General features: G+C 39.2%; 1 protein-coding gene across 1 annotated transcript in view; it reads right to left on the bottom strand.

Annotated features, from left to right (window-relative positions):
• Nucleotides 1-25,990, bottom strand: part of LOC128892476 (mucin-2-like) — a 31,066-nt gene extending 5,076 nt beyond the window's left edge. Inside the window, exons 1-4 of the mRNA XM_054152917.1 lie at nt 25,316-25,990; nt 3,608-3,692; nt 2,708-3,089; nt 69-2,644 (exon numbers count right to left, since the gene is read on the bottom strand). Of these exons, the coding sequence (XP_054008892.1) occupies nt 69-2,644; nt 2,708-3,089; nt 3,608-3,674 (3,025 nt within the window). The 5' untranslated portion in view covers nt 3,675-3,692; nt 25,316-25,990. The remainder of the gene's footprint in view (nt 1-68; nt 2,645-2,707; nt 3,090-3,607; nt 3,693-25,315) is intronic.
• Between the last annotated feature and the right edge of the window lie 1,256 nt (nt 25,991-27,246).

Here is a 27,246-nt window from a genome sequence, read left to right as displayed (position 1 = left end):
ACCATACATTAAATCTGTAGTGTCAGCAATATTCAATGTGTTGCATGCAGTGATTGTAACAACAATACCTGGAGGAGTGCTAGGTCTACTGGGTGTGCCAGGAGTGCCTGGGGTATTAGGCGTGCCAGGAGTACCTGAAGTACCAGATGTGCCAGGAGAGCCAGGCGTTCCAGGAGTACCTGGAGTACCAGGCGTGCCAGGACTACTGGGAATGCTAGGACTGTCAGGACTTTCGGTGGAGTCAGGCGTGCCAGGAATACCAGGAGTACCAGGAGTACCAGGAGTCCCAGGTGTTCCTGGAGAACCAGGGGACCCAGGTGTTCCTGGAGAACCAGGGGTTCCTGCAGATCCAGGAGAGCCAGAGGTTCCAGAAGATCCAGGAGACCCAGGGGTTCCAGGACTGCCTGGACTTCCCAGAGAACCAGGCGTTCCAGGAGATCCTGGGGAACCAGGGGTTCCTGGAGATCCAGGAGAGCCAGAGGTTCCAGAAGATCCAGGGGTTCCAGGACTCCCTGGAGTTCCTGGAGAACCAGGGGTTCCAGGACTCCCGGATGTTCCTGGAGAACCAGGGGTTCCAGGACTCCCGGATGTTCCTGGAGAACCAGGGGTTCCAGGACTCCCAGGAGTTCCTGAAGAACCAGGGGTTCCTGGAGATCCAGGAGAACCTGGGGTTCCAGGACTGCCTGGAGTTCCAGAAGTGCCTGGAGAGCCCGGTGTCCCAGGAGTTCCTGATGTACCGGGTGTACCGGGAGTTCCTGGGGTGCCTGGTGTGCCAGGAGTGCCGGGAGTTCCAGACGTACCAGGCGTACCTGGAGTACCGGCTGTACCAGGAGTGCCAGGAGTACCTGGCGTACCAGGAGTACCGGGTGTACCAGGAGTACCGGGTGTGCCAGGTGTACCAGGAGTACCAGAAGATCCAGAAGTTCCTGATGTTCCAGGTGTACCGGGTGTTGCTGGGGTGCCTGGGGAGCCCGGTGTCCCAGGAGTTCCTGATGTACCGGGTGTACCTGGCGTACCAGGAGTACCGGGTGTGCTAGGAGTACCGGGTGTACCAGGAGTACCGGGTGTACCAGGAGTACCGGGTGTACCAGGAGTACCGGATGTGCCAGGTGTACCGGGTGTACCAGAAGTTCCTGATGTTCCAGGTGTACCGGGTGTTGCTGGGGTGCCTGGTGTGCCAGGAGTGCCGGGAGTTCCAGAAGTACCAGGCGTACCTGGAGTACCAGGAGTGCCAGGAGTGCCAGGAGTACCTGGCGTACCAGGAGTACCGGGTGTGCTAGGAGTGCCGGGTGTACCAGGAGTACCAGGTGTACCAGGTGTACCAGGTGTACCAGGAGTACCAGGAGATCCAGGAGATCCAGGAGTTCCTGATGTTCCAGGTGTACCAGGAGTACCAGGAGATCCAGGAGTTCCTGATGTTCCAGGTGTACCAGGAGTACCAGGAGATCCAGGAGTTCCTGATGTTCCAGGTGTACCGGGTGTTGCTGGAGTGCCTGGTGTGCCAGGAGTGCCGGGAGTTCCAGGAGTACCAGGCGTACCTGGCGTACCAGAAGTACCAGGTGTGCCAGAAGTACCCGGTGTGCCAGGTGTACCAGGAGTACCAGAAGTACCAGGAGTTCCTGATGTTCCGGGTGTTCCTGGGGTCCCTGGTGTGCCAGGAGTGCCGGGAGTTCCAGAAGTACCAGGCGTACCAGGAGTACCGGGTGTGCCAGGAGTGCCGGGAGTTCCAGAAGTACCAGGCGTACTAGGAGTACCGGGTGTGCCAGGAGTGCCAGGAGTTCCTGATGTTCCGGGTATTCCCGGGCTGCCAGGTGTGCCAGGAGTACCAGGAGTTCCAGAAGTACCGGGTGTGCCGGAAGTTCCTGGGGTGCCAGGCGTGCCAGAAGTGCCAGATGTGCCAGGAGTTCCCGAAGTACCGGGTGTGCCAGGAGTACCGGGTGTGCCAGGAGTACCGGGTGTACCAGGCGTACCAGGAGTACCGGGTGTGCCTGTTGTACCGGGTGTGCCCGGAGTTCCAGGTGTTCCAGGTGTTCCAGGTGTTCCAGGAGTACCAGGTGTTCCAGAAGTGGCAGGCGTGCCAGATGTACCTGAGCTACCTGGACTTCCAGGTGTTCCAGGCGTGCCTGGTGTGCCAGGTGTTCCAGGCGTGCCAGGTGTTCCAGGTGTTCCAGGTCTACCAGATTGTCCATTAGGATCACCAGGTTGTCCTGGCTGGCCATTAGGATCACCAGGTTGTCCAGGCTGACCATTAGGATCTCCAGGTTGACCAGAGCTGCCTGTACCACCGTTCCATTGTCCGCCGTTATCACCCGTATCACCATCCCATTGTCCGCCGTTATCTCCTGTATCTCCATTCCATTGTCCACCGTTATCTCCGTTCCATTGTCCACTGTTATCGACACCGCCGGCGCCCGGCTCTAAGCCTTCCCTGCAATCTTCTCGGGTTACCGCCCAAGCATGATTGCACCCTTGAATTTCTGGATCCCAGACCGTTCCAGTTCCGCACGTAAACTCGTACTTTATAAATTTCCCGGATCCCTCGTCGACGCATCTGTAGAACTTCCTGCAGTCATTCGGATCGGAGAGGAATCCTTCGCGGGTGCACTGAACTGTATCCTGTCCAACAGCATCCTCCGAATTCTCACTTGTTCCTGGAGGCCTGCGCGTTGTCGATGTACCGCTGGTAGTCGTTTGGTACGATGTTTGCGGTCGTCCGGTTGTGGTTGTAATCCGAGTCGTAGTCGTGGGCGGCGCCGTTGAATGCGCGGTGGTAACGACTGCCTCCGTTGTCCATTGTGTGGAGGATGTCTGCGGCGAGTCGGGGAGATTCGAATCGATTTCGTTATCGTATCCCCCGCACTCTGGTCGTCCGCTGTCATTCGGGTGAGTACAGACGTTGCCGCTGTCCTTTGAGAACACCGTATTGTAGCCGCACTCAAATTTAAACGTCGTTAATGGACTCCCGTTGCCCCAATCGACGCATCTGTAATACGCTCTACAGTCACGAGGATCGGGATGAAATCCTTCCTCCGTGCACACGAAATCATTTTGCCGTTGACTATGTTGATTTCCATAATAGTCGAGGTGACCTAAAAATCATAAAAGGTTCGACGAATTACGATGTGCGTAAGCATGGCTAGTTCGATGTGTCGATGTAACATAAATCGTGGCCGTTTGATCAAAGTAACGATCATATCTATTTTCTTCTCGGGTGAAATTGACAGCGGAATGCTCCGGGCAGAGATTTATCCACCAAGATTAGCAAACGCGTTAACTTTTTCGCCACCGAACCGTCCACCGATGCATTCAAGGCTGTGCAACCCGCGCGAAACCAGTTTGACGACGTCGGCAGCAACAACAACAACAACATACTCTTGACGGGGACGTAGGAAAGTAAAAAATACTAGCAACGCTCCGTAAGATCAGCAGGCGCGTCACGCGCTTCCCTGAGCAGGGCTGTAAATGAACGTGTCAAGAAAATAGATTGCTCGCGCGCTTTTTAAAATGAAAAGACTTCGTTGCGCATTTTTCGCGCAGAGTCCACCTCGGGCCATGAATATTCCGAAGCGATTGGATGTTAAGGTTCTCGAGCGAACGAGCCTCTTACCAGCGTCCGTGAACGTTGTCGAAATCAGTGTTACCAGTAAGCCAAGTGTTCGCAGGTCTATCCACATGTTTCGCGTCTAGCTCGTCTGTAACATACAAGGAAACATTGTACCCCTTTGTACTCGAGGCGTAACTTTCAGTCGCCACGAAAACTTAGCGACGACTGAAAGGCGACAATGATTGTTTATGGTATTCATTTCGTTATTCACAGAACATGACGTTATTTGAATTTCTATATTACTATAATGTGAGTAATAAAAACACGGTATGTTTAAATAATACTCATTAAGTCTATATTAACAAAGGGCATGAATAGATGACGTTGAAGTTGTAATGAAGTTCTATGTTAACGCTTTAAACTGCATTTTTCAATGGTTCCATTTTTGTTAAGAAAGTAGTGGGTAGCTATTATCGTTCAATGATTAAAATAAAAAGAATTTATGCTCGTACGCTTTCATGAGACGTTTCAACGACGAGGTTTTCTGCTTCCCTCTGATAGTAAGAAACATATTTTGTTCTCTAGTATAACAATTTTCAGGAATATATCCTCCATGTTTGCAGCGGTGTCAACGCTTCAAGAAAGCTATAAGAATTTATAATCAAGTCTAATAATACAAAAAAAGACGCATTTCCAAAGTTAGACTATTTTATAAAAAAAAGTATTTTAAAATGCGAAGATACGTCAAATATTAAAACACGATATTTTCATATATCAATTTGTGTATTAAATCGTTTTATATTAGCTGTACTGTATATCAAATAATCATGAAATCGTTTGGAGTTGTTTGTCCGCCTAGGTTTGACACGCGGTGCCAATTGCGCTTAACCCCTTGCTATAGTTCAACGAGTCTCACGCGTGGTCACGCATCCGGATTAAACACGAATGTCACGAGTTGGTCCGGTGGTCACAGTTTCAGGCCAAACATAAATCTCGCTGGTGAGCACGCGGTGTCAAGTTTCAAGTTAGCAGCTAACAGAAATAATGGCTAAACCCTAAACAATCTCGGCGGTAATGTGCCCAATGAAAGTACTGTTACAATCGTGGTTTTTTATACGTTTAGCGAACGTTGGTCTTTATCTCGGAATAAACGGCATGACAAGGGGCTAATTAACCAGAGGATGAGGGAGAGGACCCTGTTCGATTCCTCGATTTCCAAACGGCGAACCAATAACGATCGCGAACCGGTATCCGGTGGCACGTGAGAGCCCTCTCATCTTAACGGGATAATACAGCGTGACGTAATCCGCATCGTTTTCTGGGACGAGAGGCGTGGATTTCCTCAGTCGAGAATTTCGCATAAACGGGCAAAGATAAGCAACCGCACAGTTACTCCTACGTCCTGGTTGGCACACGTCCAACCTTCCCCGTCGTTGGCTGTCGCAGGACTTAACTATCGAATCCCCTGACCTTGCTTGGAATAATTCTCACATCATCGATGGTTCAGGATCAAAACCATTTCCACGTTGGCCGTGCCCTTCCCGCGAGACCGATCCGTGGCCTCGATTTTTTTGATCGGCGGCCGCGGTCATTCGCTAGATGTTACACGTGTCGGAATGACGATTTGAATACCCACGAGCTCGGGTTATCCGCGTGTACAGTTACGACAGCATTGATTTCCGACACGCCTTTAATGATCCAAGCCGATCGATTCTTTTAGCGAAACCGTAAATCAACGTTATCGTGAGCGGAATAAGGAAATCGAATTCGATGTGTTCGGTGAATGAACAAGCTTCTAACGTTCCGTCTTTCGCATATGTCTTCTCGTGCCTCGTGAGATTTCGTTGTCTTCGGAACAGTTACGGGCCGTTTTGCGCAAAATTAGAATATGTTGCGATACAAGTGATAATAGGGAAGATTTGAGTCATCATTTTGCGATTTCTGATGTTTTAGACGCTTGAAATAAAGTTGGCAGTTTTCATTGATCGTTAGGAACACTAAGTTTTCGACAGACTATTATTTTTGCAAATATATATATTCGCATTCTACAGGGTGTTCCTGGATTAAATGGCCAAACTCGAAAGATGAATTTAGGATTCCAGAACAAAGAAAAATTTCCTCTAGAAATATGCTCGCAAACATTTCGTTCAAGGGTAACTTCGAAAGTTACAGAATTGTAAGAATGAATAATGTCGAAATGTCCCTTTCCTTGGTTTGAAGATCATTGATACGCTTTTGTTTGTAAAGAGAAGCATACAGTAAATGATACGCCAGATTTAATGCCGTCAGACTTCCTTGTGTGGGGTACATTCAAACAAGAAGTGTATGATGCGCCTATTAATGATCTTCAATCATTCAAACGAAAGATAGTGCACGCATGTGAAGACGTTACAGACGTTCAATGTCGACCAGCCACTCATTCTGTCATCGATAAGTGCAATGTTTGTCTCCGACTTGGATGTCATCAATTTGAGCAACATATTTAATAATTAAAAAAGCATTAAAAAAATTACTGGCGATATAGGGGCGCTCAATCTGTTATAATTTTCCATCATCATGTAACCAACTTTCGTTAAATAAACTGCGAATTGTTCTTTATTCCAGTGCCTGGGTTCCATCATATTCCTTTGAGTAAAGAACGTCCAACAATTTATAAAGTTTCATATACGAACCTTGACTTTTCTGTTTTAATTGAAAAGACTTGATGCTTTCAGGTAACCTTTTTCTATTCAATTATGTTGCTGAAACATAATTCTCTGAGTGGATTTTGTTAAAATTAAACCAGGTTGCAGTCCAAATAGAAACGGGGGAAATTCGAGTCATCATTTTGCTATTTTTAACATTTTAAATATTTAAATTGCGTTTAAAAAAACAAACTTTTCAAACTGACTGCTCTATTTACTTTTACGAAAGACGTTTATTAAAAAAGAAGTTTTTTTTTTTTAAATTTTTAGTAGAATTATTGTCTCCATAATTGTTAAAAGCACGAGCTCTAATTTATTTTTGTTTTAATAGTAAAAAACTTCTCTTCAACCAACTTTAGATTCGATACGTAAAAACATTAGAAATATTCGTATTTTTTCGATAATACAACTTGTCAGTTTATAAAGCTGCCATCTTTGACAAGTTGCGGCTTTTAAACACTTTCAGAAGCAACAAAATGATGGCTTAAACCTCCCCTATTTTCATACGTAGTGTAAACCATTTTATCGTAGTTTCAACATAACCTCGGTCATCGAGTGCAAAAGTGGAATGACCCTCGCTAACGACGGTAGCTTACAACCTTCGGTGATACGGTAGAGACGAGAATTTCTAGAAGTGCAATCGTGAGTATCGATTCCTGCGGAACGTTGACCCCTGTCAGAAGATATTATTCCGTGTGTTTATCTCGTTGCACATCAGAGACCGTATCTCCTAAGGTCTGGTGCGAGTCCACAATTCCTGCGGTTTATCGAGATGAAGCGTAGAAAAACGACACAATCGAGGAATCCTTTCTCCCACACCTTCGCTTGCAATACGTATTCACACGTAAGGATCTTCGACGCATTTTCTTAATGTTTTCTTCAAAATGATCGAACAATTTATTTCGAAAATAACTTTCGCACCATCAAATTTAGAAGTTTTAACAATTCTGCTTCGGAAACTGTTAGAAGTTGATTTTTTGCGTGCATGCCTTACGTTGATCGTCAGGCTAATATAATTAATAGTCGTGAAAATTGTCACGAGGCTGAAACATTTGTGGTAATATTTATTTTCGCAGTATCACTAGCATCTCGCCTTCAGAATTCATTCTTTTTTTCTTCGTCAAAGTGCTAAATATGATAGAGCGTCATTTTCAACGATTACTGTAGTCTTGTTGTACTTGAAGACAAAAATACTGCATCACAATTTTACTTTGCAATATTACGCTTTATGATTGACAGTCAAGATTATCCTATTTAGAACAGTTTGTCCAAACGAGGAATTACTTTGAAATAATTTGATTGGTTTTCACATAAAATAGAGGTCTTCATCGATTCTTTTACGTTAATTTCATTAGAGCGTTCTTAAAGTAGATTATTTTGTTGAAAATAAATAAATATGCAAACCAATATTTATCCATTTTCTAATTATGTTGCCAAGTCACTTCATTCGTGAATTTAATTATGAATACTTGTTGAAAATTTTAGTGGGTACAACTACGTTACGGTATTTAAATAAAAAATTATTGAAATAAAAGTTGTATAAATCAGGTTAATATTTGAATTTAATTATTTAAATTTGGTTGAAAACTACACATACATACATGTATTCGTATCCTTGAAAAGATTGAACACATTTTTCAGGTTAATACGGAACTTGTTGAATGAAAATTGCCACAGATTTTACAAAAACAAATTTAATGTGTACAGAAATTTCATAAAACTTTCAATATCAGTAAATAGAAATATAAAAATGATTTTTTGAATGTTAGTCATTTGCTATGCTTTAGAAGAGAACACTTATCCGATTGCCATCTCCAAGTTGCTTTTAAAGCACAATTAAGGCAGTGGTCAAAATGATTTATTATTTCAAACATCATTTTTCCTTTTGCATGTATAATATTCGTGCTCGGCAGTTCGATTCGAATCGAAATGATTCACTAGGTTGCGGATCGTCGGCGACATAAAGTCCTGTAAGTCTCTGCCTATTAATCAGCCACGGGATACGCGCGCCTCTATTACTCTCGCAGGACCTCCGCCTATGCGCAATATGCGATACAACGTGGTGCACTCGATCCAGTGCCATAAATACTATCGTCGACGGAGATGCTGCGCAACCACGTAACGAATTGCACCGTCCACGACTTACGACTGCTCGAGACTCGCGTACACAGCCGTCGAAAGATGGAACGATAAATCCTGACGAGCCGAAAGGACGCAGGACTCGAATACGTGCAAACGGGTGTTCGAGACAGTGGTGAATCTGAAATTATCGAGACCGACATCGAATTACCGTCCACCACACCATTACTCGAGAAAAAAAAAAGATTTCTCTTCAATCCTTCTGAACTAAATAAATTAAAAAATTAGAGCATTTTGAACTCTTACTGAAGCTCTTAAGCTTGATTAAGTTCATGGAGACGAGGCGTGTACGAGGTGCGAAATTTTCTTCTTATTTGTTTAGGTTATTTTATGTAAAGGGTGTTTCCTACTTTTCCGACAAGATTGTAGGAGCATGATCTACAAGTAGGAACAAGAAAAAAATGATACACGAAGTTTCTTTATAAACGCTTTGTTACGATATTATAAGCAAATAACACTGCACTGATGAACTTCATTGGTCGCTAAACGTCTAGGCCGGTATTCTTAGTAATAAAACAATTGGTTCTCATTTTATTGATGGAGTATCAAATAGTCGCAAGTATGCACAGATTTTTACAGAAATTTTGCCACTTTTATTGGATAATCCTGCTCGAATTATTACCCAATTGCTAAACAGAAAATTACCCTGTATATTTGGAAATATAGAGTGTGCCAACTATTGTCAAACTTCTTTTATTTTAAACATTATTTTACAAATTGCATAGAATGTTTAAAAATTGGTGGTTAAATGTTCAATACGAGAAACCCATTTGTACGAATCATTTTTCACAGATACACAAATTTATTTTCTATGCTTTTAAATAGTAGATAAATTTTAAAATATACAAATAGATTAATTCACAAAATTAAATACTTTATGCTCGTTATCCGATCAGTCACGATTCCAGTAGTTCAATGTGTACTTCTGAATGAAGTTTTAAATAAAATTATGACAAAATGAGATGGTTATCTCCACGAACCACGTCATTTTTCAAAAACAACTAAAACTGTCTTCTATGCTTTTGAGGAGTAGTACTTAAAAAAAAAAAAATCAACAAAACAAATATTGTAAGCTCAGGTCTGACACGATTCCAGGATTGTGATTCGCGTTTGAAAATAAAGTTATTATAAAATTCTCAGAAAATTAGAAAGTAATTTACACAAACTCGCTATCTCTTCACAACAAAATATTTATATTCCACGGTTCGTAACGCTAGTTACGTTAAGAAAATCAACGTACCGACTGTTCCATAAAATCAAATATTTTATGCTTAGGTCTGACACCAACTAAGCAGTTTGACTTGCATGTTAAAATAAAATTATGACGAATTGAAGCTAACTACGCGAACTATACCAAATCTCAAAATGAAAGAAATTATTGTTTTATACTGTTGAACTAGATAAATTAAAAAATCAGTAAATGAGAGCGCTTTAGGTTGTTTCTATACGGGATCCCGAAGACGAAGCTTGATTAAATTCATGGTAGATGCGTCCCTGGTTCGAGAGAGGAAAATAGCTGACTTCAAAGTTGAAAAGTTGAACTACCCGGACCACAGGGCACGCTTCCACGATCCTTCTCCTCCTTGTTGGAGTGAAAAGAGGATTGCATGAATGGTGACATAACCTGGGAATGCGGCTTCACTGGACTCGCGCTTGCGACTCCAGCTAAAGAGAAAGAGAGAGCGCTGTGACATAACTTCAGCGAGTAGAGTCAATGTCAGTGTCGGCGATCGTGACATTGGAGTGAATCGGCTCGTGTTCAAACGAGGACGCGAATTTATTGAATGGAGAGTAGGTCTGCGAAGTACACGCGAGTACGTGGGTATCGGGTAGCGCTAAGTCAGCTAGAAGACGTTCCGCGCTTTTTATGGTGCGTTTACCATCAATTACCAGACTCCTGTTTGTTCTATAAAGAAGCGTAGGAATACCATTGCCTTTCTAATCTTACGCGGCGTTCAATTTCAGTTTCTATACCCTAACTTTCACGTTTCGTCTTTCCACACTGAACCGCATCTTAACAAAATACATCTCTGGAATGATTAATGTCGACTTTCAGAGATTTCAAATCGCAAGCCGCGTCTCAGAAAATAGCTTTTTAACATAAATTGATAAACATACAAAATTATGTTACAATTAATAAATTTGTAGGAGGATTTTTTTCTATTTTTCAAATTATTAATGATATATTTTAAATTCAATTTCCTTTATAACCGTTTATCATTTTGGAAATATTAAACGATTCTTTGGCAAGACAGGCTACTTTAGATGGTCTAATAGGCCTCAAGGGCTGTAGCGGTGTTTGATGCTACAGTACGGGCTTAGCAACCCCGGGGTACCCTAACTAGATGGGGGCCAGTAGGGCCCAGCAGACGTGTACAAAAGATAAGACTAACGTATATCTAATGAACGTACAGAATTACGATAACGCGAACTAAACGAAAATTAAGTAGTTACGCGAGGTCAAGTTACGTCAAGAAGAATAGAAATAATTGTATCGTGATGTATGGATTCAGTGCAATAACTGAAGTGACAGTTACGCGCTTAAAAAAAACCAAGCAAACTAGTGACATAGTTTCGTATTCATAATGAGTGTAACTATGGCGCAGGCTAGAATCAAACAGAAATATCGAAAATTCTTGAAATGATTGAGCTTTAAAGAAAAATAGGGGTTATTTTACAAAACAAATGAAACACATTTATAAATAGAAAAACGTGAATGCAGATATTGTGTTCTTTATTGAGGCTTTTAACCACGATTTTGTGGAAATTAGCCTGTGTCTGCGATGCTCGGTTTAACGCAAACGGTCCTCACGATTTGGGTGAAGCACCTTTCCCCGTTGAATGAAACATTTCGTACGGCGAAGGTACAGACCCCGTTCGCATAAGGTCCGTTCTTTGAATACAAATCGATCTTATCCCGCTGACGATGTTCCCGATTCACCGGGGATCGCGCGAAAAACAGCAGGATACGCTTCGCAGGTTGCATTCCAAGCAACTCTGTCGGAAGCCAAACTGCTCTAGAATCGACGAGGAAAACTTCTTCGGAGATTACTGTTAGTGATATTTTCTGCGATTAAAATTACCCAAACAGATCGAAGACGTGACGTTATTATTCAAAAAACCGATACAAATTAATTATGTTAACCCTTTGACTACGGGACGATTTTTGCTGGAAATTCTAAGAGGCGCGAAGGTGTAACTTTAAAAAAAATATCAACTTGTAGAGAATGATAAAACGAAACTTTTTTATATGTACAGTTTATTCATACGACGTTTAGTTTCAGAGATAAAAATTAAAACCTTCAAAGACCTTTTTCTTGAGATCCCGTACTGGTCGTATTCTATTGCTGTTGTCTTTAAGAAAAAAAAAAAACAACAACAGTCGAACAAATGAATGTAAAAAAACATCAGCTTATGGAGAATGACAAAATAGAACTTTTTTATATTTACAGTTTATTCATAAGGCGTTCAGTTTCAGAGATAAAAATTGAAAACTTAAAAGACCTTCTTCCTGAAATTCAATTCAATTTTTGCAACAAACTTCTAACTTTTCAGTTTTTATTTTCGAAACTAAGCGACCTATGAATAAATTGTAAATATAAAAAAGTTTCGTCTCGTCGTACAGAATCATCTGGTATTTTTAAAAAATCGATTTAACGAACACGAACATTTCTCTGAGTCCATTTCTCGAGGGCGAGAATTTCTCGAAGTTTATATGTAAGAGGTAATCTCTGGAACTACTGAATCGGACTATATTCTAGTTTAATAAAAATACGTTTTCAATCTGAAATCTCAAGTCATTAAATAGTGGTAATAATAGTAATAATTAGTCGTTGAATAAATACATTAAATAAATCAGTAAGTTTGAAGCATTATTTTTGTTTCTCACTCGAATACCTTGATTTTGGTCAAAGTTAAAAATGTCAAATACATTACTTTTCACTCAACCCAAGTACAAATCGGTAAAGTTGAATGTCAAACAAGTAAAAATATACTTCGTGTCACGTCCGAAATCTAAAGCATTTCGATAATAGTGGATTCTTGAAAATAATGTCTTATAATCAAACTCTGCTGACCTTCGTTAAATATAATTTCCAAAGAGTCCTTCTACTTATTTCATGAAGGCAATGCATGATACCTCGTTAGTTTGAGTGATAATTTACCGCCAGCAGCGCGTCGCCGACAATTTATGGTCGTTTTGCTCGAGACCGCCGACGATCAACAATCGCAAGTATTTAGCAGGCAAACACAAGTGTAATTGGATGTCCGAAACGCGACGTAAACGCGTCAACGCTGAGGCGTTGAGAAAGACCGCGGAGGTAACGACAGGCCATTAAGAAGTTACACGACTTATTTGCAAGCCGATGCAGACTACTCTGCCGTCTACCTTAGTCGAGTAGGGAACGAGACAGCCTAAAGAAGCCACGAGAGTCTTGGGACCTTTCAAGGACTTCGTTGCAAACCTTGTGGTTTTCTCAGAAAATCATCTTTCTTCCATAAGCGAAACTTCAACCCATTCATTACCAACTATGAGACGTCTCGTAGTTCAAATTGATTGCAATTACTCAAGGGATAAGTCCGTAGCCTTTTTAGTCACGAATTATTGTAAAAGAAGATCGTAAAATTTCTTTTTACAACGACAAATTTAATATCACTTTTTATTATCAAAATATTAACCGAGATTGAACATCTGTATTAAATCTTGGCGTCCAAGGCAAAAAGTTTTAAATTTGCCTGGCAGTGAATGGGTTAACAGGAGTTTTGAGAATAAGGATCTATTAGAAGGCTGAGAAGTTAAAAGTAATACAGGATCAAGGAAAAAACACGGTTAACTCGTTACAAAATATGTTTTGAGATATGGATGCTGTAAACATATAATGTATAAAATAAAAAGATTTTCACAATTTTTTCGTAACCAGGAATAGCATTTGAAGCGACGTGAATTGACATAAGCGGTCGCGAATGTGTTAAGAAAAACTGAAACAATCAAATACCACGAAAGCATACCTGTCAACAGAGATCTAAGTTATGACATCAACCGGATTCGTGTACTCTATTTTGACGTTCTTAAAAACAAAACACTGGGTGGCGGCGAATACACCTTTAAAATCGCCGATAATTGTACATCCACGCGTGAAACCTGTGATTTAACGGTTCTGTAGTCCGCTGGCACCCGGAAGTCGAATTCGGCGTCCGGGTCCAGCCGCCAAACTAAGGATTTAATTAATGTCAGCTTGTATCGAGTTCAACAATCGTAAAGTCGGTACAACGACCTCGAGGAACCGCTCATTATACTCGATGGAGCCAGTTCATCGTCTATAAGATTAAAGTAACGATCATCTCCGTAAACGGCATTGACTCGCTCAGCTATAATGCGTTCAATGAGTACGTGAATCATCGGCATCAGCGTTCGCTGTACACGTCAATTATTATGACTTCGATCATTTTCCTTTTTTTTTCATTTTCTTCCCTTTTTCTAATATGAGCTTAACGTCGCATCGACTATTTGATTATTGGAAAAACTAGAAGAGTATTACAAATACGCACGATGAAATAATCACTTTAAACTATCGTCATTAATTTCAATACAACCTCATATTTCTGATTTTTTTCGAGGTGAAAAATCTATTTTGTCGTAGAAAAGCTATTTTTTTATAGATCCATATTTTGTTAAGTGGAGTAATCATATTTGACTTCATTGACAGGGTTTTAAATAATTGGATTTGGTGATTTACTTAAGTTAGTTGTTCCGTGGATTTATTTGGTGGAGGATTTTAACAAAACTTCACTTGAGTGCTATTTAATTAAGTATCGATCGCATAAGCTTATTTCTCACGAATATTTATGGGATTGACTGCATGAGTGTTTGTACATTTGTACGTATACTCAAGTGTTTCTATTGTATGGTATCAATATTCAGTTATATTATTAATGTATAAAACGTGGTAATTGTATAGCTGATATAAACTTTGTACAAGGTTTCAAAAATTAAATTGATAAAAAAATAAAAGTAGTTCGACTCGTTGAAGTTAGTAGCAGGTAGTGCATCAAACTTTGATAGCCAAGTTGGTTTCATTCATAAAATTCGGTAAATCTTGTACTTTGTCGATCTCAAGGCTGTCTTTAAGAAGCTTCGTCTTGTATATTGTACGAAATGTATTATCTTCGGTGCAGTCAAATAATAGACAATCTGTTGTAATTTTTTTGTTACGTTCGTCGCTTGAGGGAACTGGACTATTTTTATATGAGATAGGCGTGGGTTAATTTGGAATGAACGGTTCTAATTCTTGTACTTTCTTTCTGTTAGCAATAGCGTTTCTTTTTGGATAGAAAACGCGACAAATTCGCTTTTCTTGGCGAGAGACAAGGAAGATTGACAGCAAAAAAGGAAGACAGGCGTGTAACTGTATGCTTGAAACGCGTGGCCTCGAATTAAAATCAATTGTTCGGGGAATCGCTATCTACGATTCAGGAAATCGGAGTGCACAGTTAGGCGTCGTGTACTAACTACACAGTTTGTCATCCTCGTATGTAGTGATCAAGAATAGAAAAACTGTGGAGAAAGTGAGATGATCGTTCGAAACGTCGTCGAAAGCCATTTATTCCAATCAAAGTATCATAGAGGAATCCTGCCTTAATGGCGTCCTAATTGTAAGTCTATATCATTTGTTGGTTATATTTTGCAAGATCTCCGACGATGAGAAACTTCACTATTGCTAGAATGGTCCACGAGTTTTTTTTTTGTTTTTTGAAGTATTATTTTTGCACGAGGTTTTTATCTGGTTAAATGTATCTTATTTGTTGGAGATTTGGAATGCTCTCCTGTGTTCTATTTATATATACGGTACTTTTAATTAGGAAGGCGAAGGGAATGTCTCACGTTGTGGCCCACAAGAAATATCATAATATATTTTCTGAATCTATGTGTTTCTAATAAAATTAATTCGATTTACATTTTAAATATTCCAAATTTATAAAGATAATGATGCTACAATGTCCTTTATTGATCTTATATATTGCCAATACACTTTGAAGATGAGATACAGTATCTCGTGATGAGACTGCTGTATTCAAACACAGTCAATCGTGTCATCTATTCCAATCGAGATGTCATAAATCTCATAGTGAAAAAAAAGATAAAATCTCATTGTACATTACGAAGCAGAGTCGAAGTTGATCGATCCAAGGTGCCTCATCTTTGCAAGACGAGAGAACGAAGGGAGGACCTTGGCGCTCTTGCAACGGCCACTTTAATCGAACCAGTTTTGGTTATGAGCGCAAAATAACGACTGGCTATTCCCTGAAACTATAAAAGCAGCTCGATAGAGAAGCTCTCGGTGTCAGATTACTTTATAGGTGATATCTTTGATACAGCTTACCTCTCGTTACAAGCAGAAAATCAGACGATAGCAAGGCAATTGAAGAGGAAGTCGAGAAGAAGATAACAAACCGTGTGTCTAGTAATAAACAAATGAAATAAACGGTTTTTTTTTCGATATTTATCACATTTTTCATGCTACAGTTCGAAGAATGAAAAATCAATCCTCGAGGGAAGTGCATGCCTAATTGCTCGGACAAAAAATGAATTTTCCTTTCCTTGAAAAAAGGAAATCCCACGAAGTATTAATTATTTATAAATTAATATAAATTCCTTTCTGTTTACGAAGTTTTAAAAATTTAACAATTGTACGAATACTTATTGCTTTTATATTTCTATCGATTTATTGTTTTTTTCTTGTTAATTTCGCTACTTATATAAATAACTAATTTTTTTTACACTGTATCTATTCTAAAGATTTCCTAGAATACGTAGAATATTTATAAACATATAAGATTATTAGAGGACACTGTAGCATCATTATATTCATAGATTTGGAATACTTAAAATACAAATTATCGTTGCTTATAAAAAAAAAGTTAATAAATTACAATTTCGCATAGTTTTTTTCGAAAAATGATCGGTGTACGAATATTTTCTATAACCACTGTAGCTCAATTTGAAATGTACTTACATTCTTTCCACCACAAAGGCACTATTTCTTCTCCAAATAACAACATCGCTGGCATTATTCGCTTCGTCCACTAAAAGCGAAGTAGTTTCGCGTTCTAAATAGATAATAATTTCATAGTAAAAACCTCGAACAGGTTGACTGCATCGTTTACTTGGAATGAATTCCTAAAAGTGCTTTCTTTTCGGTCAACGTATAAAACGACCATTCTCTTAACTAGCAAAGTGGTTGGTAAGAGAGGAAAGGTGAGGTTCCACCCCAACGAAGAAGCAGTTACGATGGCATCCGGTGCAGTGTACCGAGATCGTTATGATGGTATGCCAACTGCAATAAGCGCAGCCTTGCCGTTGAAAGTTGCAAGGTCGTTTCTTCTCCCACTGAATCCACTTTTCCCCTCTCTTTCTTAGCCGGTGCGATGCACGATGGCGTGGGATTGGAAAAGTCGATTGAACCACGACTGGGTACATCGTTGTAGATTCCATTACAGGTATCCATAGGAATGAACAGGCATCGTTTGATCTCTATTGCGTCTGACCTACAACGTGGAAATCTACTTAACACAGTTCCCTGCACCCGTGGCTACGGGTGCAGCCGTAGGTCAATGCCAATGGTTTCTAAAATTGGAAGGTGCGCCTACAGAAAAAGAGAATTTCTACACCTGCGTAGACAGTTTACGATATGCAAACAGATATTTCTCATCGTGTTACAGAATGATATATTTAAATTTCAGAAAGATCGGTTCGATACATTTTTTTAAATCTTGGCAACCAGATGATGTCTCAAGCAAAAAGGTGTTCAAAGCTTTTACACGTATTTTATTTCGTTACTACGTCTATCGCTTTAGGTCAGCTGTGAAAGTCGAAATAATTCGAATATCCTCCTCAAATTTTAACAGTACACTTTTAACCGTTTGCACTCGTGAGGTGACTCTCAGTCACCACTAGGTTTCCTTTAGGTTTCATTTCTTTGGAACTCGAAGTGCCAATAAGTGCCACTAGGTTTCCTTTAGGTTTAATTTCATTGGAACTCGAAGTGTGCCAATAAAATGATTGTCAGTGCAGTAAAGGTCAGTAAAAGGTGCAGTAAAATCTCAAATTAGAGATCTCATTTTCGAAGTAAATCTAAGCTTAGCATTCGTGACAATATAAATGCTAAGAAAGCATCTCGAGTGGCTGACAGATGCCAGAAAAAAAGGCCTCGAGTGCAAAGGGTTAAATATATTTACTTTCGTAAAATAAAACAAAATTTGACTGTCCGTGCCGCAGAAAGACCCCTTAATATACAGGGTGTTCAGGCTATTACTAGCCAGCGTTTTTCTCGTAAATGGTACATATGGCAAAAAACTGAAAAAGGGAAAAGTGATACTGTTTTTTATGTGCAATGTAACCAGGTAGATAAATCTTTCGTGTTGTAATGCATTGTAATGTGAATGTTGGACGAATGTTAATATTTAAAACCACTAGGTATGTTTATACGTTTTATAGTTGTCAGTTATGTTTGATTAATTATGTTAATTTATTGATTAGTCATTCATTTTGTATTATGTATCGCGATTTGATTTTGTCTGTGGTATGTTGTCGGTTGTCTTTGAATTTTGACAGTTTTACGCCGAACCTCGAAATAGATATCCTTACAGTATTTATACCCTTTTCTGAGAAATGAAGGTGACCTTCAGTTTTTTAAATGGAATGGTATATTTTTTATACAAAAGTATGGTAGAGTATCGAATTCTAAATAAAAAAGTATTCACCTTTATTAGTCCCAAACCTCATAGATAACGAATAATTTCAGTTTATTACTTGGAAATTTGCTTAACGTAATATCAAGATGGAGATTCAACCTTGCCACAAATTTCCGCAGGAAAGGGATGTGTACAGGCATGGAGTTCCTGATGAAGTGCTACGTGACAGGGATGATGTTTTTCTTTACGAAGAATTCGTAGTACAGTTGTTTGAATCTCCATCTTGACATTACGTTAAGAACATTTTCAAGTAATAAACTGAAATTACTCGTTACTTATTAGATTTAAGGCTAATAAAGGTGAACACTTTTTTATTTAGAATTCGATACTCTACCATATTTTTCTACAAAAAATATACCATTCCATTTAAAAAAACTGAAGGTTACCTTCATTTCATCGAAAATAGTACAAATATGAAAGATCTATATACCTGGTTACATTGCACACAAAAAACATATAAATTTTTCCTCTTTCATTTTTTATGTCATACGTACCATTTACGAGAAAAACGCTGGCTAGTAATAGCCTGAACAGCCTGTAAATAAAGAAAGAAAAAACGTTTTACACTAGCCCGCATAAATCCATTGGCCTGAAGCGTGCAATCGATCGTCTTCGATCCGGCAGCCCACCGTTGTCGACGTCGTTGACCAACACGGTCGAGCAGGGCATTTTCCAAGTCGCGTCCACGGTAACGTGTCCTTACCCCGCGGTAATCGTATCCTCGGCGGCTCGCAATTAAAGGGATACTTGCAAATTGCACGTGCAAGCCGTCTCAGCTCGGTCCAGCTAACTCCGTCTCCCTCGTTTTTTTTTATTATCTCCCTTGCCAACGACCGCGATCCAACGTGCAACGTTAACCGTAGATTTATCATACATCGCATGCGGGCTCGGTTCCACCGAGGTTCAAGGCCCCCCGATGCTCGTGCATCACGCTCGAGAAAATGAGAAATCCCATAGGGGACTCGACGTCGACGCAAATAGAGCGTAATTACCAACCGGTGAATCAATAAGGGGAGACTCTGGGTCCGCGTAAGTGGGCCTTGTTTGGCGCTATTAATAACGGGGCCTGGTCGAGATAGATCGCCGGGCCCCGATTATATACGCGAGAAAAGAATGTCTGCTGCGGTTTCGGCGCGATAGGAAATTGAATTTTCCATCTTCGAGCGTTGTTCCGAACGTTATTAGGCCATAGAAAAATGTGCGATGAATCGTGATTGATGCCCAAAGGGGGGCACGGTCTCCCGACTATTTATCACAGGCCCATCAATGTCGAATTAACGTATAGTGTGTTCCATCTGACGCTATACGCGATACATTTATCTATAAGAAAAATGTATAATGTTTGGTTAATTACATTTGTCGATCAGCATGGATAATCATGCCTGTTTGTCACGAAATTTTATATTTGAGCACTTGATCTTTGCAAGTGTCTCTGCAAATAGTTTATGTCGAACGTACATAAGGCAACAATACATTTTTTATTGAAAGAAAGATGTGGTTGTGTATTTTGATTTGAATACATATGTACCGTCTTCGGCCAGTTTCGAAGATGATGTAGGTAAAATAGTATTTATGAATTTTGTAGCTATTTGATGCTTCAATTTCGATTCTTGGATTTTTATTCCTTTCATAGAATCAATATTAAAATAATGCGTGCTTCGTGTGACTATGTAATGCACAACTAGAACGGTCTATGTAATTTTAAAAAGTGACAAGTCAGTAAAACAAAGTAGAAAGAAATATTTAAAATAGTTCGGGAACCTTGCGTTTCGAATTCATTCATTTTGCGTTCTGTGTATAATTTTTTATACGCATTCTATATTTGGTATTTTACAATTATTTCAGTTCATAGACACGAAAATCATGTAGAGTACAATATCGTGTATTCAAATCAATGATTAAAATATTCCTGAATAAGACTCACAATTAGTCGAACCATTGGTGTTTCCTAACAATGAAAATTCTTACCAAAATTTGGTGGTGTTTTTAACCGCTAAAAGACACGCGTGTATTTAGATGTCCCAAATATTAAAAAGCGAAAAAAAGTAAAAAGAGACATCTATGATACTATTTATTTTCTAACCATGTTTTTTGAATGTAACTTTACCTACTGGTTCTAATTTAGATTCGAGTTTGGAACAGGTTTAACAGCGCGAGTAAAGTTATCGAACGATTAATTTGATCGCATTAGATGGCAATTACTAGCTAGGTGAGAGGAACGAGAAAAATGATGGCGTTATAACGAGGATCGTTGGATGGAACGATAATCACGCACGGTGAGAGTAATAACGATATAATCGTGTCACCGCGTGGTTTTGTCCAACAAGGCGAAGAATCATATAATAATAACCTGACTCAATGCGAGATTTTTCTTTTACCGTGGAAAATCGCCGAGTTTTTCCGTCGAATTCTGGAATCCGTCAAGGTTCTGCCTCAATTAAACCGGATCTTTCATGTCTCGTCAATAACGGAGAGTTTTCCGTGATAGATTTCTCTATAACGAGATATCGTTATTCTTTTGTTCACTTTGCATTTTTTCTGCGTGTCACACCTGCGTCAGTATCCACGTGCATAGAAAACGAAGCAGCAGAAAAGAGTTGCAAGGTCATAGAACGATTCGTTAACGAAGTGGCATAGGCTAAAGTGTGACTTACGGATGTCTGCACATTTATGGATAACCATGCCTATCTATTACGAAACTTTATATTTGTATATTTAAACTCTCCAAGCGTAAAATATTTTCAAATCGGTCAGTTGGGTTTTTTACAGATAAAACTGTTAATCAAATCTTACGATTAGTAACTTAACAAAAAATTTTGTATTAAGGGGAAAGACATGATTGTGTAATTTGATTTAAATGTGTATTGGCTTGAATCAATTCCAAAATTTATATGAATAAAATAATATCTGAGTAGCTATAAGGTGCTTCGATTTGGATCACTTTAGTTTTTTCTTGTGTTATATTATTTTGACACCAGTAAACAAAAATTGATAAATTCTTCGATGAAATACAGGACAGTATTCAGATTTCTTGTGTCTTTTATTTTGAATAATAAAAATAAAAAGACAATGTTTTTGTCTAAATAAAATTGTCTGAATATGTTCATTACTCCATGCTTTATAGATTGCTATATTTTAGTGTGATTTCTAACCACAAAGAATGACCAAAAATCACGATTTTCGTAACTGATTTGACAGCTCTCCCTTAGGGTTGTGTGAATTTTTTATTGTTTCAATTACCAACTGATTAGAATAATTGTAGATAAATGGATATAGAGAAGAATGATAAATTTTTATATCTAATAAATATCAATTAATTAAATAAATTCGTAGTAGGAAGTCATTCTATCCGAAGAAAAGAAATATACCTATCGAAGAAGAGAAAATAAATCCTGGTAATTAACTCAGCATTTGCCTTGATAAATTTGAAGTCGTTCGAAGAAGAGAATAATTTTCAAAGATAAATGATTGGTGTCAAAAATGTCTCACAACTTCAAGGCATAAATTCTATTTTACCGTGTGGTTCGTTAGTTTCGCTGATAGTATTCTAAAATACGATTCTCGTAAAGATTATCTATAACTTTTCAGAGTACTTTGACCTAAAAGGCATCCGTGGATCGCGATTTTCGCCACGGACAATGATATAAATCTGTCAGCGTCAGAAAAACATCGGTCTTCGATCGACCTGCCCGCGAACTGCACGAACGGATGGAATGTCCTTCGAGGATTTCCAGTTTTTATCGCAAACACGGGAAGAATGGCTCGTTAAAGGAAGTGAAAAACCACCGTGTGCATCCGCGCCTTGTGCATAATGCATCTCACCCGATCCACGTTAGTCCGCATCTCGGTATTCCATTAAAAGTTACATGTGTATAATATTTTTGCATCGATTAATCAACGAAGCAACAGCGCCGACCATTATACGAGGTGCGACGAGGAAACACGTCTCTCTATTTCTTTTTTGGAAATCTTGAGGCTTTCAACGTACGATCTCCCCTTGAAAAGTGTGCTTTCCCAGCTGAAGAATAATGATTAAAGAACGATAGCTGAAGAATAATGATGTAAGCTTTGTTGCATTTACGAGCAAAATACAGGGCTGGGTATAGTAATTGTGCCATTTCACAGAAATATAGTTTGTTAAATATGCGAATGCGTTGCAAATATGGTGACTATACTAAACTATTTTATTGTGAACTAGGTGTGCCCCTTATATACAACCCCTTTTCACCCCCTCAAGCGTTGAATTTTTTAAAATGCCGAAATCGGTGGTTGATTAATTCAATCAAAGAGCATTAAGACCAAGTATCGAGCAAATCCGACCACGAATAAGATATTCCTCATACAAACGTTGCAACCCCTTTTTACCCCATTAGGGGTTGAATTTCGAAATATCCTTTCTTATTTCTTGTATACATCATAAAGGAAACCTCTGTGAAAAATGTCAGCTATACAGTATATATATATAGATAGATAGATAGATAGATAGATAATTACATGTTAATATAGATAGTCGATGCTCATGTGAGAATTAAACAACAAAATTGGTATTTTCAAAGTGACGCAATTTCTATGACACACCAGTACCAGAACGCATCGGTGCGTCCGTACGCGTCAAAGGGTTAAAACACAAAATCCTACAGACTCTTCTCGAAAACCCATTTCAACTTATTTTCGGTACTTTTTAATAATAATGCGTCAGTTTGTTTCCACGCGTCCCACTGCATTGGAATGTTCGTAATAAGAGGGTTATCAGTCGTTTCAATAAATGAACGAACGTGCAGCGAAACGAGCGTCCTAATCTTTCAACTGCAAGAGGATGAATAAGTAGTTTCCGATTAGTATTCCGCGGTGTGTACTATCATGATTACTCTATCTCCAAAAATACTTTTAGACGGCCTTAAGAAAGGGCTCCATTTACGGTAGACGGAGATCGTGACGACGCAATGTCGAGGACAAGCCAGTTGCATCGCGTGTGGCTCCTGTATGAATCGATTCAATGCCGAGATCGGCGAATCGATTCGACCACCCGATCCGGAATGCCGATCCAAATACAGCTCCGCGATTTTCGGCGCGCTGTCGATGCGACACGAATCGACAATCGACCCGGGGGATTTTCGGCCGACGCACGTCCGTCATCGACACGCTGTAGCCTTTGTAAATCGTGTCTGTAACCCGGTAAAACAGTTACGTGACGCTGGCCTCTTCGGCTTGTGAAAAAAATCGTGTCAGTTTTAGAATCTGTTCGAATCGTACTAATCGTCATTGTTCGAATATCGCTATTTGAATTTTATTGTTCGAATATTGCCATATCGTTATATATCGTTGTTCAACTATTGATATTCTAATATCAAAAGTCGTGTAAATTTGATTTCTTCGAATTTGTTCTGCTGTCCAAATCAGTATGAGACGCATTATTTAATCGATTTTCGTGTTATTTAAAGATACACGAAAGAGACACTAGGTGGTTAATTAATTAATTTTTACCTGTATGGTATGTAATGTTAGTTTAGTAGGTAGTGTATACAGTTACTTGCAAAGTTATCCTCCTTCCTCATATACAGGGTGTCCCGTATAAAGTGTTACAAGCTGTATGTTTCAGAGAATAATGAAGATATCGATTTCAGTTTTCGTACAACTAAATGAAACAGGAGGTTAATCCTTTGGCGCGCAATTCATCTTTGTAGAGTAACTGTTGGATAAAAAAGGGGGGGGGGGAGTCCTTAAATTTGTTTTAATCCAAAGTGATGTTAATTTTGTATTGTTTGGATGACGCTTTTACAACTAAATAACACTTTCTTTATTACGCTTAGTTACAGAGTTATAACGAAAAAGAAAAATTAGCTGTTCAAATGAAAGCAGACAAGTATCGTAAGCTATTTCGATTCTTTCGAAGTTACGCAGAAGACAAAGGTATGGAAATTGCTTCTATATCTAAGGAAAATATGAAAAAGTACATTCTGCTCGTGCATCGGTTATTTTATCCATGTTATCATCTGTTTGAGAGAATATTTGTAAAAAATTAAATAAGTGTTTGTAAGTCGAAGAGAATGATTTTGATCATATAAAAAATTAACCTTGTTTTAATAGTTTTCTTTTGACACATTTTCTCTCCATTACTCCGTGACTATGTATAATTTAAAAAGACTGTTTAATCAAATGTTATTCAGTTTTATAGGAGCTATCCAAATAACAATCAAATGAGCATCACGTACGATTTAAAAAATTCAGCGGGCCCCCTTTTCCTGCCGAACAGTTACTTCAACAAAATTTGTTGCGCATTAAAACACTAGTCCCCTTGTATCATTTAACAGTAGTACAAATGAAATCGATATCTTTACTAATTTCTAAGAAAACAGTTTTGTATATCGGGAAAAATGTAAAATTGATTATTGGGCTATCAATAATCCTAAACGAATTAAAAATGTACAAAGAGTAAATCGTAAACGTAAGTCAAATGGTAAATAGAAATACACATTTGCAGAATAGGACGAAACATCGCTCCATTTGTAAAATATTTTACTGTTTCAATTTTTTACAAATTATTTATTGGTACATACAAGCCAATGTACGAATAAGAGAATTGGAATATGTACATAAACCAACTCTTTTTGTCATCTGTAATTCCTGTATATGATATCCAAATATATTTCGCGGTGATGTATGCAATGACTCCGTCGTATCTCGTTAATCGCACTAAATTTTGACGTCATCGTTACACCGATTATTACGGCACGCGAAGAAAATACGAAACAAGTGAGTCAACGCGTGCCTCGAGTCCTCGAACCGACTCCAGTTATCTAATGTATCGTAATTAGAGAGTCAACAGCGCCCGTTCACAACCCTCCCCGAATCGTCTGCCCACGGCAACCAAGTCTAAATCTATACTAATATCTTTTATATAGCCTGTCGTTAGGCGTTTATTTTCGTGGTCTAGGAAACGTTTCGCAATTGCCGGATAATTTTCGGCACGTTCACCCCGAGAAAGCGAGACAACGTATTTAGAATGCCCTTGTCCACGATGAAAACACTCGGAGAAGCACTGAAACGACAGCTCTGGGTCGTTCACTCGCGGCACAATATTTTTTTTTTTTTTTTTTTTGTTTTTTAATAAAAATTTCTAACACTTAATAGAATTCGTTAATTTCGATGATTCGTCGAAAGTATAAAATCGACGGTATCGATAGTGATCACCACTCACCTGCACGTAGAGTTTGAATCGAAGAACTGGAAAATCTTCAGTTCGAATAGATCCTCATGTCGCGATTAGATCCGAATTCCAAGCACCAAGGCGATCCACGATCCTCCGCGAGCCGCAAGATCCTCGCAAGTGACGCGAGCCGAGGTGTTTTCAGGAACTATTCTGGAAATCGGTTGCCGATCGCGCCACGTTCTCGAGAGGGAGTAAGTCCTGAGGACGCGGATGGCTCCTACTTATAAAGACTTGGCCAAGTCTCTCCAATTGGCTTCCACGTGTGTGTTCAACGTCTACGTAAGTCTGGTACCCCCTGCACGTGCGTGCGTATGCGTGTCCGCGGGTACACAACAAGGAATCGTGGCTCCGTCCAGGTGGAAGGGGGCACAAACTGTGTCCCGGTCGTTACACGCTCGATGCTGTTACACATTACACCGAGCCAATGCTGAGTCGAGGAGCTGGTGCCGCTCCGGACCAAGCGCACCGATCGCATTTCTGCTGCTGCGGACACGATCTTCTTTCGATTGTCGAAACCTCTCGAGAAACTTTTGCTATTTCACGGAATGCTGGCGACGGGAAACATGAAGAGATTAAGACCTTGACTATGAGAATATTCTACCGGAATACATGTAGATACCGAGGACAGAGTTTGAATTTATGTACGAGTACTCGAATATTATTATCGAACTGCTACTACTCGAAAAGTACTGTTCCAATACTACTATTTAAATGCAGCGATTAGAATATCGTTACTCAAATTTTACTATTCGAATATTATTACTCAAAATGTGGACAAAATTTGAATTTATGTACAAAGTATTTGAATATTATTATTGTACTGCTACTATTCGAAAAGTACTGTTCCAATACTACTATTTAAATGCAGTGATTGGAATATCGTTACTCAAATTTTACTATTCGAATATTATTACTCAAAATGTGGACAAAATTTGAATTTATGTACAAAGTATCTGAATATTATTATTGAACTGCTACTATTCGAAAAGTACTGTTCCAATAATACTATTGAAATGCAGTGATTAGAATACCTTTACTAAAATTTTACTATTCGAATATTATTACTCAAAATGTGGACAAAATTTGAATTTATGTACGAGTACTCGAATATTATTATTGAACTGCTACTACTCGAAAAGTACCGTTTCAATACTACTATTTAAATGCAATGATTAGAATACCTTTACTGTTGGTTCGGAGGGAGTCTCTAGGCGGTCATCTCTCATTAGTTAGGACGTATGTAGCTTAAAAGTTCATTAGGAAATTTCTCAGAATTTTCAGGCTTATTAATTAAGTAGCAATTAAATTCCATCTACCTTCTTCTGTAAGTGTAACAGCTCAGATTAGCGCAATCAAGGGAAAATCAGAATAATAGAGTTTCAGGTTAAGTGTTCACGTTCCTACCTGGTTCAGACCAAGCGACACTTACGCACGAATAATTTTTATAAGGTCTGACAAATGAAGGAATCGACTTGGAAGACCTACAGCCAGTTACCTTGCCAAGAAGAACTCTTCCACCTCCCACTCGGCCAGGTACTCTGGATCCTCAGAATCCGACAACATTCAATGAAAGTAGCAATTATGCCGAGAGAGAAGGGGCTCTCGTTCCAGGAATTCTTTCCCTACGCTAAAACATCTTAAGTTGTTTAAGAGTATCGTTAACGTAACGAATTATAAAAGTTAGAAAATAAATTTTCCAATAATAAGATTCATTGTCAAGGACGTGGCATAAAATTAAATGTTGGATATAAATAAGTTCAATTAAAATGTAAATTCTTACCATCTATTGCAAAGGTAAGAGGTTTATTAATTGTATGTTAGAAACGAGAGGAAAACCAATATATCCAAACTGTCTTATACAAATTGTAGACTTCAAATTTATTAATATTCGAAACACTGTAACCGTTACTTTAAATATA

This window comes from Hylaeus anthracinus, unplaced genomic scaffold (assembly GCF_026225885.1).
Source record: "Hylaeus anthracinus isolate JK02 unplaced genomic scaffold, UHH_iyHylAnth1.0_haploid 12002, whole genome shotgun sequence".
Lineage (NCBI taxonomy): Eukaryota > Metazoa > Arthropoda > Insecta > Hymenoptera > Colletidae > Hylaeus > Hylaeus anthracinus.
The sequence above is the reverse complement of the archived record's forward strand: the minus strand, read 5'-3'. Positions and strand labels throughout refer to the sequence as shown.